A 17,723-nucleotide genomic window follows, 5' to 3' on the forward strand; every position below is an offset into this window, starting at 1 on the left:
TTCCTGTCTGTTTGATATCTTTGATGCCGTGTGGTCAAATATGAATATCGGGGTAATTTAGCAAAATCAGCTCAGAGCTTTTAATGATCTTTTAATGCTTTTATTAACTGTTATCACTAATTATGGCCTTGATATTGGGCTCATCAGCTTAAATCATAGTGACTCTTGATTCTAATCGCTGATGTGTGAATGTGTTAAAATATAACAATGAAAGGGTGAATATCAAAGTGTTTGTTTGAGGTTTTCTTTGCTCTCTGCTGTTGGCGGCTGAAGCTGATGTAGCTGCAGGAGTGTGAGGGCGTTGTGGAGGAAGCCTCTGCAGCCGGCAGCATCGTTAAAAGGAGTAACATTAGAGAACTTAAAGGATACTGCGTGCCTACAAATGATTTAAAATTGAGATGTAAGAGGAATCGAGCTCTCTGAGCGAGCAGGAATTCTCCTTTTCTTCCTGTTAAAAGTTTTTCCTCCCGTCTGTCACTCGCTGACGGGTTTTCTCTCCAGTACTGTCGGGCGCCTCTGTCGTTGTAAATGTGTTCGTGGTTCAGTAATCCGTCCCCCCACACACACACCCACACACACCCACACACACCCACTCAAACTTCACTAAAGTCAAATTTATGCCCAGAAAATGAAGCAGACTGCAGTTTAAAGGCAAACACCCATCTGTTTATGTTTGGGTTTGTTTTTACTACAAATGTAATATTTTTAAATGTTTAATTATAAAAAGTGTTTTTTTTTCTTTATTTCTGAGGTCTCATTTTTTTCTTTGTTTTGTTTTTTAAATTGTGTCCATTTCTCCAAAGTCTCAGGAAATAAAAAGTCACATTAACCATGAAAATGAAATCAGCGCGAAGTTTGACATTCAGAAACATTTGAGAGCACATGAAGCAGCAGACTGATCAAGGACGGCTTTTTATACAAACGTTTCTACATTTGTAAAAATGAAAAACGCTCTGATGACGAGGACATTTGTTAGTAATCACAGTACACTGGACAATCCAGAAATCTGACATCGTTTCTATTTGGGACCAAGTAAAGTTTATTCTCGAGACAGAAAGCCCGTTTGTTTGTACATAAGTTTCTCTGATGTCTGTCAGCCTGTGTGTGAACGTGCAGTTAGGATTTCACTGTCTGTAATAAATTGCTGCATTTTCTTTCTGTCACGTGATAAAGAGATTTTCAATAAATACACGTGTTCGGTTTCTGTTTTCACCCACATGCACTGAAGGCGAGTTCTAGAAAAATCTGACCTCACGTTAAAACAGAGAAATGGTGTCAAAGCTTCACAGCTTCAGGAGGGTCTCTGAGGAACTCTTCATTAACATTACATCAAACTTATGTCCTAATAAATATGTTCCTCACAATGAGGGAGGAGCTTCAGAGAGGGCGTGGCCATCTGTGACCTCCAGTTGGTGGAAGTCTGAAGCACAGAGCAGTGTGACGGTTTCACCTATGATGAGCTGATTATTCTCAGTCATTAGTTTTACTGAACGCTCGCTAATATTAACGATTTGTGTCAGAATCAGGAGACTTTGTTTCCATTATAATCAAAGTGCAACATGCAGAGTAAAACCACATTAATGAAGTACTGTGGCTGTGATCATGTGTGATCGTGTGTATATGCAGATGACAATGAGATCAATAAAGTCTGACGTCATCAGTAAGTAGAGAAGTTTACATTACACATGCTTCCCTTAGGCAGCATCATTAGAAGACATAACGTCTTGATGCATCTCAATCATCCAGGAAAGTAAATCTCCAAAAGTTGATTCTGTTCATCTGGACGTAGCGTTTCGTGGGAGAAACATTTCGTCATCAGGTGACTTCTTCAGTCTCAGCTGACTGCAGGTTTCAATCTTATAAACAGACATTTGCATAATGACTGAAACCAGCCCACTGAAGGAACAATGGGCTGGGAGGTCAGTTCCTTCATCATAATTATGCAAATTTGCATAATTTCCACTGAAAATGCTACGTCCAGATGAACAGAATCAACTTTTGGAGAGTTACTTACCTGGATGATTGAGATGCATCAAGAAATGTTTAAATAATGTTATTACTTTCTTATACTTTTGCTTTTTATTTGCTTTAGCATTTAATCAAAGTTTATATTTAATGAAAAAGGTTGAAACAGGATTTTAGATCTCTAATCTCACTCCTTTTCTCCAGAATCTGTTATTAATATTAATTTTAAGAATAAAGTCAAAATATTATATTTACTTTTCTTTCTCGACATTTTGTTACAGTACGTTTGTGCGAGCTCGCATTTGCAGAATGAGGTTTGACTTCTCATCTTTTTATTTATTATTTATTTTTGAAATTCTTCAGTATTTCATATAATTTATTAACAATTCTGATTTGAGTGTTTTAGAATGATTAAAAATCAAAGTCCCTGAAATATTTCTAACATGCAAATTGTCATGACCACTGACCGATGACCATGAGTCCCATTCACAGAGGCTGGAAGATCAAGGTGCACCCGGTGGAGGTGGGGTGCGGGGGCTTTGTTGCCAGTACAACAGCAAAGCTGCTCAGAGAGACTGGGATCAGAGGACAGACGCAGCGGCTGCTATAAGAGCGCTAGCTAACACTGCTGAGAGGACCAGTCACTGGCTGTGGTTAAAAAGGGCTGACATCACTCGGCCAGCTAAGGCAGACAGCTAACTGCGAGAGAAAAGAAATTCTCCGCTCTTCTCTCCTCTGCTCTTCTTCCCTTTTCTGGGAGGAAGAGCGTACAGCCGGATCCGGCAGGGAGGTGTGGGAAGCCAGACCGGGCGCCCCTCTTCCAGCTCTCCTCTCTGCTCTCTCCTCTCGAGTCCCTTTTCTCTCACTTCTCTCTGTCACCTTTCTATCCCTTTGAAGAAGTGAGGCTCCATAAATGCTAAACAAGTAAGGAAGGAAAATGGCAGATTAGCCTGAGTAAAAGACACAACGATGCGTGCTGCTGGCAACGTTTCTGGGCTTTCCTCATAACAGCGGAACCTCAAGAGTCTCTCCATCTACACATTATCAGGGACTGTAACACCTACTCCTTCTCACTGCATGTCTTTATCCTGTCTTCCTTCTCTCACTCCAACCAATCACAGCAGATGGCCCCGCCCCTCCCTGACCATAGTTCTGCCGGAGGTTTCTTCCTGTTAAAAGGGAGTTTTTCCTTCCCACTGTTGCTAAAGCAGTGGGGGTCGTATGCAACGTTGCCTGTAATTTTTCATGTGTGTGAGCAAACACACAAACACCCTGAGCACTTGGACCACTGTGAGTAACATCAGACGTGTGCAGTTTAATTCTTCTGTTAGAGTACAGTGGAACCCCGACTCACGAATACCCCGTTTCATGAAAGATTCAAGTTACGAAGGCGCTGAACGGCGATATTTCTGCCCGTGTTACGCCAAAATGCCAGAGTAACGAAATCCGCTGGCTCTGATTGGCTGAGCCTACAATGCCCACAATGTCTTCTGAACCATGTGACAACCCCTTGGCTTCTGTACTTGTGTTTCGCTGTTTCACTTGAACGACGTATTGTTGTTCTAGTTGGCAATTAGCCTATAGCCTCTCGTTCAGCATCGCCTCACTCAAAACGCGCGATGGGTGCTTCGACCCTCGGGAACGAATTAAGTCAGGGTTCCACTGCACCTCTAATTAAGTGCATTAGCCCACTTACAGTGAAAATTGTCTTGTCCATGACCTGTGCAGTATATTAACACCAAATTGGAAGTGAAAATTACTTAAACCCCAATTTTGAAAACAATATTTTTTCATGCTCTGACTTGTATAACGAGTCTGTGTGAAGCTCCTGCTGTGGTCTGGGAGGCAGTCCTGCAACTCTTTAATGACCAATGTTGGGCAAGCTATTTTGAAAAAGTAATTAATTATAGTTACTAGTTAATTCTTCAAAAAAGTAAGAGTTTTGCAAACAACAAAGTTGCAGCTATTTACCTAAAAATGCAGCCGAGGCAGTTTTTATAACCATTTCAAACTATTTACAGAACAATCAGGTGTTCTGCATCAAATATGATTTAAGTACATACCGGCGATACAACCATAAACCGAAGATGTGGACAGTATTTTTTCCAACAGGACACCATAAACTGTGTGCCAATATGTTTCCCTTCTTTTTGCTTTTCTTGCGCCGACTTCCTGTTCAATAAAGTTTTTCAAAATAAAGCCGTTTCTAAAGTGCATTACTTGGAGCAACCACAGAGGGCGCTGTAAACACATAATAAATAACCAGTGACTGAGAATGATATTTTAGTAATACAACATTTTACAACTTTTAGTGATAACAGAACACTCCCCGCCTGGCGTGAATAAACGCCACAATTAAATATTGGGGAAAACAACATGTTAAGAAGGCACCAAAGGTACAATCTCTGAGATAGGTCTGGTTAACACCTTTGTACCATCTGATTTAGCTACCTTAATTTCCATGGTACGTATTTTACCATCTTTACTTGGGAACACCTTAGTTATGAGACCAAGAGGCCATTCATTTCTTGGCACTTGACTGTCTTTGAGTACCACAACACTACCTAAGCTCACGTTAGGCTGGCTAGACTGCCATTTGCGGCGTGGCTGGAGGGTAGGGAGAAACTCTTTTCTCCATTTGTCCCAGAAGATGTTCGACAGGTGCTGAACCTGGCACCACTGATGTTTGTAGAGGTCTGATGCTGTGAAATTTTCAGCTGCAGCCTGAAGGGGTGCTACCTTTTGAATGTCAGTAAACCCGTTGACAACGCTCATCGGTCTTCAGAGTGGTGATATAAGAAAGGTGTTAACGCCCCTGCATCAGACATGCACCCATAACGGCACACAAATTATTTGTGTCCACTACAAAGGAGAACATCACAGCCTGATCCCTGCAGGCCTGACAGCAGCAGGTGTAGCACTGCTCCTGTTTCCACCTGCGTTTCCACTTTAATCTGCCTTTGGTGGCTTTTTGACATTCAGCAGCCGCCTCATTGTTCTGACACAAACTAAAACTATCCACAAAACAACACATTAACTACACACTCCAAACACGCTAAACGTAAAATCTCTCACATCTAAAATCTCGCTCTCTCTCACCACCGTCACTCCTCAAATGAATTGTTACGTATTTATTTCAATTTGAATTAAGGTTGGTGCGCGGAGACTGCGTCAGCAGGTTGTGCATGCGCGCAGCTCAGAGGAAACATTTGTGTTTTCTCTGTTGTCTTTGTTAATGCAGGGTCTTTACCTTACAACACGAGCGCCTCGAGGCAACCTTTGTTGTGATTTTGCGCTATGTAAATAAAGCTGAATTGAATCGTGTGACGTCGACGTAGAAAAGAAAGAAATATGTGCAACAAAAAAACCTGTTGCATAAATCAAACACGGCAAAAGTCGGAGTGATGAAATTAGAAGACCAATTGCAGCCTGTTGGCAACAAACTGACAGCAATCACATCCTGACTCTCACGTGTCACAACCCGGTGTTTCAGCTAACAGGGAGAGCTGAGGATGCAGCAGACATTCCCAGGAAAGCATCATCAGTGTTCACAGTCTGATGATGGAAAGAGTAGAGGATGGTCCACGTGTAGGTTAAAAATAAGAGCACATCACACATGGTAACAAACATGCACTTTTGTCCAATGAAAGATCAGAAAGCAGGTCAAACATCCAGGGCACCACAGATCCTTTCACAGAGATGAGACTGTTATCCTGTGATGCTGATGTTCACCAGAGCTCAACAGAAGCATTAAATCTGATGTTTACAGTAAAAAACAGCAGATTGGAGGGGGGGGGGGGGGGGGGGGTGAGAGGCACATCAGCAGCATTTTTCCACTGTTTGGTCATTTTGATGAAATGTTGTGACCAGTGTTGGGAAGGTTACTTTTAAAATGTATTCCATTACAGATTACAGATTACATGCCCCAAAATGTATTCTGTAACGTATTCCGTTACGTTACTCAATGAGAGTAACGTATTCTGAATACTTTGGATTACTTAATATATTATCATGCTGTTTACAACTACATGAATGTCCTATTGCTGTGATTTATTACTGTTACTGAAGGTCCGCGGCTCCGAACCGTAGTAAAGGGACCTCTGGCTAATACGGTGGGTTCTGTGTCGGCTCGTAGCTGAAAACTAGCTTTACTTTGTTGTCTGGGTCAACTTTGCTAGCAGAGACAGAGAGAGGCGTTGAAAGGCTGCTCCAACAGAACTTATTGTTTCAGAGGAAAACACGAACACGGTGTACAGTCGAGTCTTAATAGCTTACTTACAGCTGGGCTCGTCAGGCTCTCTTCTTGGCTGCAGTGGTTATTATTATATTTACATGCTTCCAGCTCCCGTTTCTGCTCGATGACAGCTCGTACTTTTCCTTTTTCTCCCTCCCTCGCTCACAGACACATAACGGGTATGGCAGTTCATTCTCCCTGCAGCACGGACTACACTGCCCATGATGCTACATTCTTTAGAGCTATACCTGTAGCATTCTGCCTGTTAGCTTAGCACAACAACAAAAAGGCCTCTCTCACCCAGGAAACACGCAGAGAGAGAGCGTCACCCTGTAACCATGGCAACCGTAACGCTGCCTGGAACAACAGAACGTAGCTGTCAAACAAAACCCAAACAGTCCTGACCCGCCACAATATGAAACAGGGAAGTACCGCCGTGTAATCCATTTATTTCAACAAAGTAACTGTACTCTAAATACCACCTTTTTAAACGGTAACTGTAACTGAATACAGTTACTCATATTTTGTATTTTAAATACGTAACGGCGGCACATGTATTCTGTTACTCCCCAACACTGGTTGCGACAAATAGGAAATTTCAATATTTTCTATTAAGAGGTTTAAAAAAATGAGGTTCAGAGCTGATCGCAAAGAAATCAAACCTCAGCGTGTCAGTGTCTTCATCAGCACTGCTGACCACACGTTTAAAGAAGAAGTCATTCAGTCGGCTCATGAAAACGTAAGGATGGCAGTTTGGGACAAAAACCGTCTGTGGGGGCTCCTGTTCCTGCTGGCAGGTGAGACGTGTTTAACATTTTTATGTGTCTTATTGTAACTGCTCGTGTTTTCACATCAAACCTTTCTTCCTGGCAGCCCGACTTCTTTACGTTTCGGAAACTTTGTTTTAGAGCTTCACACACAGCAGTCTGTATTTTCTGTCTGTAAACGGAGTCACTGTGTTCGGATCTCAGCTCTGTGTTTGCTCTTCTTTAGGTGCTGTGGGTCAAACTGATCTCTCACGTCTACCTGTGCTGTCACAGGATCCACTGTCAGCCTCCGCTGCACCTTCACACCTCTGAAGTCTTTCAAAGTGAATCAAACAGAAGTTCCACCAAAGATCGTCCTCTGGTGTCAGAACCACCGGTACTGCTACACTAACACGCCGTCTGTGTATGACAGTGACTCAGCAAACAACGATCCTCGTTATCAATATCTGGGAGACAAGAAGACAAACTGCACTTTACAGATCAGAGATGTTCAGCAGAGAGACCACGCAAGCTTTCGCTTCAGGATGGAAGCTGATCATCCTGAAGGACGTTTTACTAACATGACAGGAGTGACTGTCAGAGTTGACGCTGAGAGAAAAATGATTCTGACACAAATATTAATCTTTAATATTAACGACTGTTTATTAAAACTAATGAACACTTTGATTTTAGAGTCGACTAAAATGAGAATAATCAGCTCCAGTGATGATAAAAAGTTGAGCAGAGGTGAAACCGTCACACTGCTCTGTGCTTCAGTCTGCACTTTCCACCAACTGGAGGTCACCTAGTTGAAAGATAACCACGCCCTCTCAGACACTGGCCCCTCCCGCCTTTGGGTTTGGTTGTCGTGTTTATTATCCCTACCTTTGTCTTCCCCGTGCTCCGTTCGGGTCCCTGCGTTTGGTGTTGTAAAACAGTCTGTGTGTTTCCGGTTTTACTTTGTAGGTCTGCTTCTCGTTATGTCCATTAGTGTCAGCTGTGTCCACCCCTGTGTGTCATCTCCTCATTACCTGGTGTGTATTTATAGTGTGTGTTGGCCTCGTCGCGTCGTCTGTGTTCATCCTGTTTCTCAGTGAATCCTCCGTGTTAATCTGCCCAGCATTCATCAGCTGCCATCTCTGTACATCTCCCACCGTTCTTATGTTTTCAGGTTTTTTTGTTAGTTTTTCCCAGCTGAGGTTTATGTTCAGTTCTGCCCTCTCCTTTGTTATTTTCACTGTAAATAAATCGCCACTCGCATCTCCACTGCCATCTGCATCTCGGGTCCTCATTCATTCCACCACACGACTGCGACCCCAGCCGTGACAGTATCATTATTACATGTTTACATGTTATTGCATATTTTAGTGTTTAGAATGAAAATATGTTTCCCAGAGGCCTCCTGTGGACACGTTTCTGACAAAAAAGAACTCACCTGCTTCCTCAGGTATCAATTCAATTTTATTTTATTTATATAGCGCCAAATCACAACAAAAGTCGCCTCAAGGCGCTTCATAGATACAGAGAAAAACCCAACAATCATATGACCCCCTATGAGCAGCACTTTGGCGACAGTGGGAAGGAAAAACTCCCTTTTAACAGGAAGAAACCTCCAGCAGAACCAGGCTCAGGGAGGGGCGGGGCCATCTGCTGTGATTGGTTGGGGTGAGAGAAGGAAGACAGGATAAAGACATGCTGTGGAAGAGAGACAGAGATTAATAACAGATATGATTCAATACAGAGAGGTCTGTTAACACATAGTGAGTGAGAAAGGTGACTGGAAAGGAAAAACTCAATGCATCATGGGAATCCCCCGGCAGCCTACATCTATTGCAGCATAACTAAGGGAGGATTCAGGGTCACCTGGTCCAGCCCTAACTATATGCTTTAGCAAAAAGGAAAGTTTTAAGCCTAATCTTGAAAGTAGAGATAGTGTCTGTCTCCTGAATCCAAACTGGAAGCTGGTTCCACAGAAGAGGGGCCTGAAAACTGAAGGCTCTCCCTCCCATTCTACTTTTAAATACTCTAGGAACAACAAGTAGGCCTGCAGAGCGGGAGTGAAGTGCTCTAATAGGGTGATATGGTACTACAAGGTCATTAAGATAAGATGGGGCCTGATTATTTATTATGTACTTGTGACATGTGCAATGACAATAAAGTTGAATTCTATTCTATTTTCGTAGTGCAATGTGAAGGTTTGACCAGCAGATGGCGCCATGGTCTTAAACTCCTTAGAGCATAGGTGTCAAACTCTGGCCCGCAGCCTAATTACATTTGGCCCCTGAAGCCATACCAAATTACTATTAGAGCTGGCCTACTGGTATTATACAGCTAATATATATATTGTTTAGTATTAAGCTTTGCTTGTTCCATATTCAGTTTTTCAGCAAAACTTGTTTGAGTCCATAAGAAAATTCATTCTTATATCTGAGAATCTGAAGATTTTTTTTTTTTCAATAAATATTAACGTTAGCCCGCGACTTTGTTCCAGTTTTGAATTTTGGCCCACTGTGTATTTGAGTTTGACACCTGCTTTAGAGTGCTACTGTGGAGGTGAAAGGTTGGACTTTTAAATGGTCAGTCACACATTTTCAGGAACAACGATGAAGTCCTGAAGGAAAACTCGATCATTACCACTCAGACCTTTTCTACTGCTAGCATCTCTGAATAACAAAAATGTTATTGTCCAACAAAACGAGCATTTTTCTAAAGATAAAAAAGAGTCAAATCAACCTGTGAACATCAGCCATTAAAAATCAGCTGATCAGACACTTCCTGGTGGGCAGACTAAACCGAGCCAGAGTCACAGCTCCCAACTTTGGAACAGCTTTCCTCAGCCCATCATTTACTTAATTTCATTCTCATGAAAGCCCCTCCCACGGTAAAAGAGAAAATAACAAACAATACAATTATTCAAAATACATGATCATTATGAAAAGGAAAAGTAAAGACATGCATCTGTAAACACATCAGCCACGTCCATGTCAGGGCAGCGACTGCTGAAAACTCATTTTATAGATGAGCTTTAATCTGTTTCCTGTTGTTTTTGGCTTTTGTTCCTCTAGTGTGTGTGTGTGTGTGTGTGTGTGTGTGTGTGTGTGTGTGTGTGTGTGTGTGTGTGCAGCAGTGAATGCACCGCTGTGTCTTAATGTGGAGTTTTATCAGACTGTGAAACAGAAAATATTTGATCTGAATTGATTTTGAAAATGACGTCACACAGCTGTCTCGTCGCTTTCACAGATTTTTCTGTGAACAGATGAGCAGCAGAAGTTTTCAGCATTTTACATTCAGATGTTTCACAAACTGTTGGATTGTCTGTCTGGGATTTCATAGCCGGTCATGTGACTGCTGTCCCGCCAATCAGCTTCACTGTATGTGAGACGTCTTATTGTTTAGCATTAAACTTCATGTTGTCTCAGCCTTTATGATGTGTGTTACTGGCATCAAATTCAAAATAAGAGCATAAAAATGAAGCAACTGAAAGTTCTGACAGGCACAATAAAATATCAACAGACTTTATTGAATAGAGTTTACAATGAAGATGGATGCAGAGCCATGACTGCAGTTTACAGAATCTACTAAACTATTTGAAGTGAGATAAAAGCCCAGCGCTTACTTTGAAGACGGTATTTCTGTGCTTCACTTCGGCCGCCCGCCATTTTTCTTCGATTTTCTTCGACTTCCGTTGACTCGCAGTGAATCCTGGGATATGGTGAGCGCGCGGCTTCTATCCGTGTGCTCGTGCGTTCTGTGTGACGTCACTGGCAGAGCAAAGCAATTAGCTTCTGCTTCGATCGTCACAGCCACGTCACAGGCAGGGAAAGCCTTAAATAGGGGCTCTCACACAGAAACATTACTGCTCATCTGTTTGCAAATGTTCAACAGTCGGCGTTCTCCCAAACAAGGAAATTATCCAGCGGTTCTCTCAAACCCAGAAAATCTAAAGTGCGATACAACCATGTCAACATTCAGTGTAAATGACAATTCAGTCGTGGTCACACCAGACCAGATTGTGCCACCGATCAACAGGTGCTTCGAAAGGCTCTCTGGAGCTCAGTGGAGCGTGATAGAAGGTGGCACATGCGACTCAGGCGTCCGAGCGGTGCTCGCTGATATGATTTGTGAAATCATTCAGATCGCCTCTAGCACAATCCTCAAAAATGCCCTTCCTGTTATTCAGGGTGGCATGACGAAGGAGGATCCGGAGCCTTCAGGTGCGGGGAAAATAAGCCCGTTCCTCGGAGTCTCCATCTCAGCCGCCATCGCCGGCGCTCTTAACGTCCCGGAACAGCGACATGAGAGCGCTGACGAGCTGACACGGATGGTCGAGGAAGAGATCTCCGAAAAGGTCAGCTCAACGGTCAAACTCATTAGAGAAAGCCCCGATCTCCCGCAAGACCCCGCCGTTTATGTCAGCGGCAAATGTAGTAATATTAAAAAGCTGCACCGCATGGTTTGCCACGCTGCCTCGTGCCTTAAAAGGCATGTAGCGCGTAAGCTGCGCTGCCGGTGCGCGTCGAGCGGCTCTGATTCCGGTACAGAAAGTACGGATTCAAAGATGTCCGTGCAATCAGCAATCACAGAGATTTCTGTGATCCTGTCATCACGCTCAGATGGAGAGATGACAGATAAAGATGTGGACGACTCTAACAGTCAACATCTAACAGAAAAGGACGAAATAAAACGAGCTGCAGGAAGCCAAAGTTTCCGAGCTCCAACCCCAGTAGAAGCGTTTGCAGCTGACATCGTAAATGAGATAACTGGCAACATGGATGTAAGCAGTGAAGAGCACTGTGAGAGGTGTCACTTACCCAAACCTGCCTTTAATGCAGGATTAATTATCAACAAGATGAGAGACTTCTTCTTCAGACTGTTGCCTTTCACCCCTCGCCCCGAGCTCGAACGCAAACAGCGCTTTTTCATGTTTGCGAGAAAACAATTTGAAAAAATGACAAAAGAGCTGAGAAAAGTAATAACGGCAAACAGAAATTTTTTTGTTTGTCTAAAAAACATTTTCAAGTTCCCCAAAGGTGGCACAGTGCCCTCTGATAAAAGCATGGTTTCCAGCCGAAACACACTGCTCCGGTACATACGTTCCTCTCCCGTCGACTTTGACGCGATTAGATCAGACGTTAATCGGTTATATGAGAAATTAACTAGTGGGGGAACCAGAGATTTTACTGTGGAGTTAACGACAAAAATGTTTGATCTACTTATGACGGATCGACTGTATCAAGTCCCCGAACCTGTAATGGGTAGATCCCTGTCTGACACTGTCATCTCCAGGACTCCACAACCAGCACATGGATCACAGCGTCCCTTTTCTGCCGAAGTCCTCTATGTGCTCGTAGAAGACGAAGTAGAAAAGTTTGTGCAAAAGCTTTTACTCTGGGTGGAGAACGACAACCAAGATCAACTGATTGAGGACAATATTTCTGAGGCTGTGGAAGACATCCAGAAAATTATTAAAAGAACAAGGACGCCAACAAAGGAAAAAAGCACAGATTCAGATGGCAGTGGAAGAGAATCTGTTCCATTACCCGTAACAACAAAATCTGGGAGCATTACCCCAGAAAAATGCTGTCAGGCACCTGATCAGTCACCTAATCAGGTGTCTGATCAGGTGCCTGATCAGACAGCAAAATCTGGGAGCATTACCCCAGAAAAATGCTCTCAGGCACCTGATCAGTCACGTCAGACACCTGATCAGACACCAAAATCTGGGAGCATTACCCCAGAAAAATGCTCTCAGGCACCTGATCAGTCACGTCAGACACCAAAGTCTGGGAGCATTTCTTCCCAAAAACGCTCTGCCAGTGTTTCAGGCTCACTCAAGGATTCCTCTGACATGTCAGAGATGAGGTCTGTATCAGTGTCATCTTCTGATGCTGAGAAAATTTCCAGTGACCTCGCCCTTATCCTCATGATGAGAGTCATCAGAAAATCAAAACCTGCAACTCAACACTTTTTTGCCAGGGCAGCATGTACTACAAAAGAAGTAGACGCGGTCCTCAAGCGTCTGAGAGATGTGATGCAGCCTGAACTCAGCAGCACAGAGTCTGCCACAAGTCTGATGAATGACAAGAAAAAGTTCATCAAGAAAATGGCCAAATGCCTCATCAAGGAGTTTGGCTCCCCAGACAATGTGTTAAAGGCTGCGATGGCAGATGATGCGTCTTTTGATGAGGCTCTGATAAAGCATCTAAAAATGCTCCTCGGAGTCATCCCCAGTCCTCCCAAAAAGTCCAAAATTTCCAGGTTTTTTTCAGCGTTGGGAAAAACTCTGGGAAAACCCTTTAGGTGGTTCACTAAAGCCAGAGATGATTGAAATGACCATCCTGGCTTTTCCCCGCCGCCCTGCTTCTTTTAACATCTTGAAGCAGAATTTTAGCACCAAATCCAAATTTTAACAACTGTAGTTCACGCCATCTCGTCTCCTTTTTGATTTCCATCCCCCCCAACCGGTCGCAGCGGATGGCCGCCCCTTCTTAGCCCGGTTCCGTTGGAAGTTTCTTCCTCTCAAAGGGAGTTTTTCTTCCCCACAGTCGCCTCGTGCTTGCTCAGAGGGGGATCATTTGATTGTTGGGGTTCTCTGTAGTAGTGTAGGGTTTTGACCTTACAGTACAAACAGGGAGGAGACTTTGTGATTTGGTGCTTGATTATGCTAAAAATCTAATTTGGCATAAAATAAAAATTTAAAATAATCAAATTTTTCAATTTTTCCAATATATATATATATATATATATATATATAATGTTCTGATATAATCCAGACAATACATGAATTAAATTTTTTAAAGGTAACAATTGTCATCTTCAACAAAATGTCAACATTTAACAAATGTGCAGTTGCATGCGAACAGAAAAACATACATTTTGGCGAATATAGCATCCAGGTTATACAATTCTGTACCTTGGGTTTAAATACGAAAATCAAAAATTTCAGCCAATCAGTTCATATTGTCTGACCTTTCCACTGCATAGGCATAAAAATGGTCAGTCCTGATAAGCAGTGTATTTGACAAAGATGCCAAATGAGGTTTCTCACCTCTGTGAACAGAGACTCTCTACATTTTGGACAGGTGAACATTTTACTTGCATCCTTTAATCTGTGCAATCAGCTCCAGTACTTTGGTTTTCCTTTGGGTGGACAGCGGCAGTTCATAGACAAACTCAAAGAAGGTGAGGACGGAGCCAAGTGGTGCTGGATAGGACAAGTTACATACCCAGTACAGTTTGAAAAGCTTATCCAAGCACACGTCAGGCCACCATTCAGAGAAATGGTTACTCTGTACTGCCTGGTTGCCCTCTTTAGATCACCGATGCATATCAGCTGGGGTTGGTGTGTTGTGGATGATGCTTCAGGATCACTGCAAAGCGATGCAATACTTGTTCCAGGCTTGGAGATGGGGAAGATAAAGATAGATTTTTAAAGAAGTATTCAGTGAGGTGTAGACAAATGCTTTCCTCAGGTAAATACCGTGAGAACTTTACTGAATACATACCAGTGCAAAATCAACCAAGTGCATTATAGCTGATTTAAGGCTGCAACGACTGGCGCCAACTGGTGGGAGTAGGTGTGTTAACACACGGCGGGAAGGGGGGGGTTCTTGTTTCCAGGGCAGCTACTGATTTGAGCTTCGGAATGATACTGGCTTCCCATTTTCGCAAAAAGAGGTCCACCTTTCCTCCTGTAAGATTGCCAAACTCCAAGTCCAGCTTATGGAAAGAAAAAAAGTGTTTAAATTTAAAATGAAGCATTAAATACATTAAATCAAAAGTACATTCTGCCCATTTGGTAGCTGTATGGCTAAAATCAAACTTTACAGTATCACATTTCTGTTACCCATTCCACATCAAGCTTACCTACACAGTGAAACATAACAATTTACTTGGAGTGGTATTTGAATACAATCCATTATTCCTTAATTTTAGCTATGATTTGGGTCCCATCAGACCCTGAGAAAAAATTAGGACTTTTTAGCTGATGTTCAACTTTCTAGCAGACAATTTCTTATTTTGTCTGTCTGCGGTTTGTCCTGTAGAGCTTTTTTGCTGAAAATAGTGCTGCTGAAAGCAGAGTTTCATACAGATTTAGGTGATTTTTTGTAGGGTTTTCACTTCCACGAGCAGCACTTTCTGCACTGTCATTTGATGTCCCTACTATTAGATAGTCATTTGGTGGTACGACTAAGATTTTGGACCATGTGAAAAGTGATGCTCATTGTAATCAGTGCCCAGTGAGTAATGATCCAACTCTGAAGTTATAAAACTTTCAAAATATTCACTAGGAGCTCATAAACATACCTCCAAATGTATCGACTCCTGTTACATACTTTGTATGCAAAACACAACTGAGTGGAGAAGGAGTACATAAACCATTACCAGGGAACCAGGGAACTTACCAGACTTGGCATGTCCAACAACCGTGGGTACTCTCCGAATATTCCAGGCTCTGAGACTGGTGTATGTTTCCTCCATGCCTGACATGATAATTGGAAGGTTCTCAGCTGAGGGCCGCAGTAACTTGGGTGACCCACTCATCTGTGCTGCTGGTATTCCCATCCTCTCGCCTGAGCTTCTTGTCTTCACCACAGTCATCTGTTACTTTCCGCTTCTTATAACGTCTCTGCCCCTGGTCGAGATTCCGTCTAAGGTTGCGCAGTTTAGTCTCTAGGAATCCACAATGAGAGACTGGATCATAATAATGCTCCTTAGTTAGAAAGGACAGAGGTATATGGGTAACAGCTGAGCAATTTTAACTGAGAAAAAAGGCTCTAATAAATAATTAGATAAAGGTTAAATGATACACAGTAAGTGGGAACAAGTGCAATTTACAGTATGTAGTGGAATTTACATTATTAAAATGCTAAATTTACTTACAAATCCTTCCCCCTGTCCTGCCACTCAGGGATGGAAAAGTGGTGATGATGCTTTTTGCTACAGTTAGCTTCTCTGCACTAAGAGGGTAACTGGAAAACAAAGGTAAACTTTTTTACTTCTGTGCACTTCAACATTTTTAAAGGAAAACATTCATTGCAAAATTTTAACAAAGTACAGTAAAGTGCTATACTTACTAACCACACCTCTCCACCAAATCCCCAATGCAAGTCTTCACAAGGAGCTTCCTTGATGGCACCAACAGGTTTCATACTCCTTAAGAATCTGTGGGGCTTTCCTGAGTGACTTCAGGGGTTGACTTTGTTCTTCTGTGGTAATGGTAGACTGTGTAAAGGCAACACCAGGCACTTTACCTCTCTGCAATAATCTTCAAAGTTATGACAGCAAATTTCCACAGAGCATAGAAGCACGAGTTTACTCAAAAAGCTGCAGCAGAATTACCTTAATTACCGTGATTATAACGCAATGACTAAAAGAAATTCTGAATAATAAATAAATTGATTTTATCTTCTAGTTGCTACTTGGTGAATAAATCTGATCCTGACTAATAGTTAATAACTGTTAAAACACATTTCATGACTTAGGAAACTGGAGAAATGCAAAGTGTACCTGATTTTGTCTAATCTCCCCAAGAGAGGTTTCCATCGGTGGCCCTCCGGCTGACAGGACGATATGGAATCTATCAAAGTCCTTAATGTCTACCTCACTGTCAACATCAATATATTCCATGAAATCAGTGTTATACTTTAGCAACCTATCAAGCACACAGCCCATGTGCTGAGCTTGGCTTTGACCTATGATGTCTGTGGCACTGCTGACAATAAGAATTTTTTTTTTTTCAAATTTCTTTCTCATCTATAAAAGTGGTTACAAGGACTTTGACAGATTCTAAGTTGTCATAAGTGTGCTGAAAAAATGAAACACATGACTAAATAAGTAAGATAATTTACATGGTCAAGTTGCTGTTGTTTTTTTTTTTTAATAACACTGACTATTACTTCCTCACAAGTTCTGCATAAAAAAGAAACTATATCAGAGCATGTTTCCAGCAATAAGCCTTAAAAAAGAATGTGCACATAATTTAGTTAATCATACTAGATGCAAAAACTGCTTTAACTGCTTGAAAAAATAATTATCTCTGTCAATATGAGGTATATTTCATGTTAAAGTTACTCAGTCTTTATTCCTATTCTGTGCTAGTAAACGAATGGTCGCGGTGATAACTACATTTGCTCTATTCAGAGCTAACGACAATATTGTCATTTTACTCAACACTGCTACGGTTAGGTGCCGACTCTGGCGTTGCTCATAGACAACAAAATGCCTGTCGGAGCCGCTAGCCAACTACCACACTGGTTCTAAGAGCAATTTCTGAATACTCTAATACATAAATAAAGTAAATAGATAAATACATGAATAAAGTAATACATAAAAATACTACCAAAACACATTAACTCTAATGAAGTATGGCACGAAAGCCAAGAACTAATAATAAAATTAAGAGTAGGATATGTTAGCAAGACTGTTACATTAAGGTTAGCTAGGTATAGTTAAGCAGTAATTAACTTAAACTCAAAACTCCTACATAACTCCTATATTTTATATAAATTCACATTCTTCCAGAAACCCGGCATATTTTCAGTACATTAAGATAAACTGGTAAATGATACTTACTGTAAGGTCTGACAACATACTAGGCGACGTAACGTCCATCTTTGCCTCCTTTGTCTCAGTGGCGCGAAAGATAGCGCCCCCTTCCCGCCGCTGGTATGTCATGTTGCTGGGCAGATTTTGTTTCAATTTTCAGCATGTGTATTCTTACTCATTTAATTTCCTACTTTTGCTTCAATTGTATTCACATGTTACGGTCAAAATTA

At 42.0% G+C, this 17,723-nt stretch overlaps 1 protein-coding gene and 2 pseudogenes across 2 annotated transcripts; 2 read left to right on the forward strand and 1 right to left on the reverse strand.

Moving 5' to 3' along the window:
- Positions 1-6,944: 6,944 nt before the first annotated feature.
- On the forward strand, positions 6,945-9,146 carry LOC148100754 (uncharacterized; annotated as a pseudogene).
- A 1,508-nt stretch (positions 9,147-10,654) lies between these two features.
- LOC148100755 (uncharacterized) lies at positions 10,655-13,654 on the forward strand. The gene has a single exon (XM_087848584.1). It carries the CDS (start codon positions 10,655-10,657, stop codon positions 13,271-13,273), a length of 2,619 nt encoding a protein of 872 aa, XP_087704710.1. The 3' UTR covers positions 13,274-13,654.
- A 599-nt stretch (positions 13,655-14,253) lies between these two features.
- Positions 14,254-17,699, reverse strand: LOC148100756 (uncharacterized; annotated as a pseudogene). The gene is made up of 7 exons (XR_015719796.1): positions 17,521-17,699; positions 16,456-16,753; positions 16,023-16,170; positions 15,829-15,917; positions 15,351-15,639; positions 14,451-14,664; positions 14,254-14,344 (listed from the first exon to the last, which is right to left on the reverse strand). The product of XR_015719796.1 is annotated as an uncharacterized LOC148100756 (transcript).
- Between the last annotated feature and the right edge of the window lie 24 nt (positions 17,700-17,723).

The sequence above is a fragment of the Neolamprologus brichardi genome, chromosome 11 (assembly GCF_056152115.1).
Source record: "Neolamprologus brichardi isolate AB-2024 chromosome 11, ASM5615211v1, whole genome shotgun sequence".
Lineage (NCBI taxonomy): Eukaryota > Metazoa > Chordata > Actinopteri > Cichliformes > Cichlidae > Neolamprologus > Neolamprologus brichardi.

Coding starts and splice junctions, on each gene's coding strand:
- LOC148100755 (XM_087848584.1), top strand. CDS start 10,655: ATGGTGAGCGCGCGGCTTCTATCCGTGTGCTCGTGCGTTCTGTGTGAC.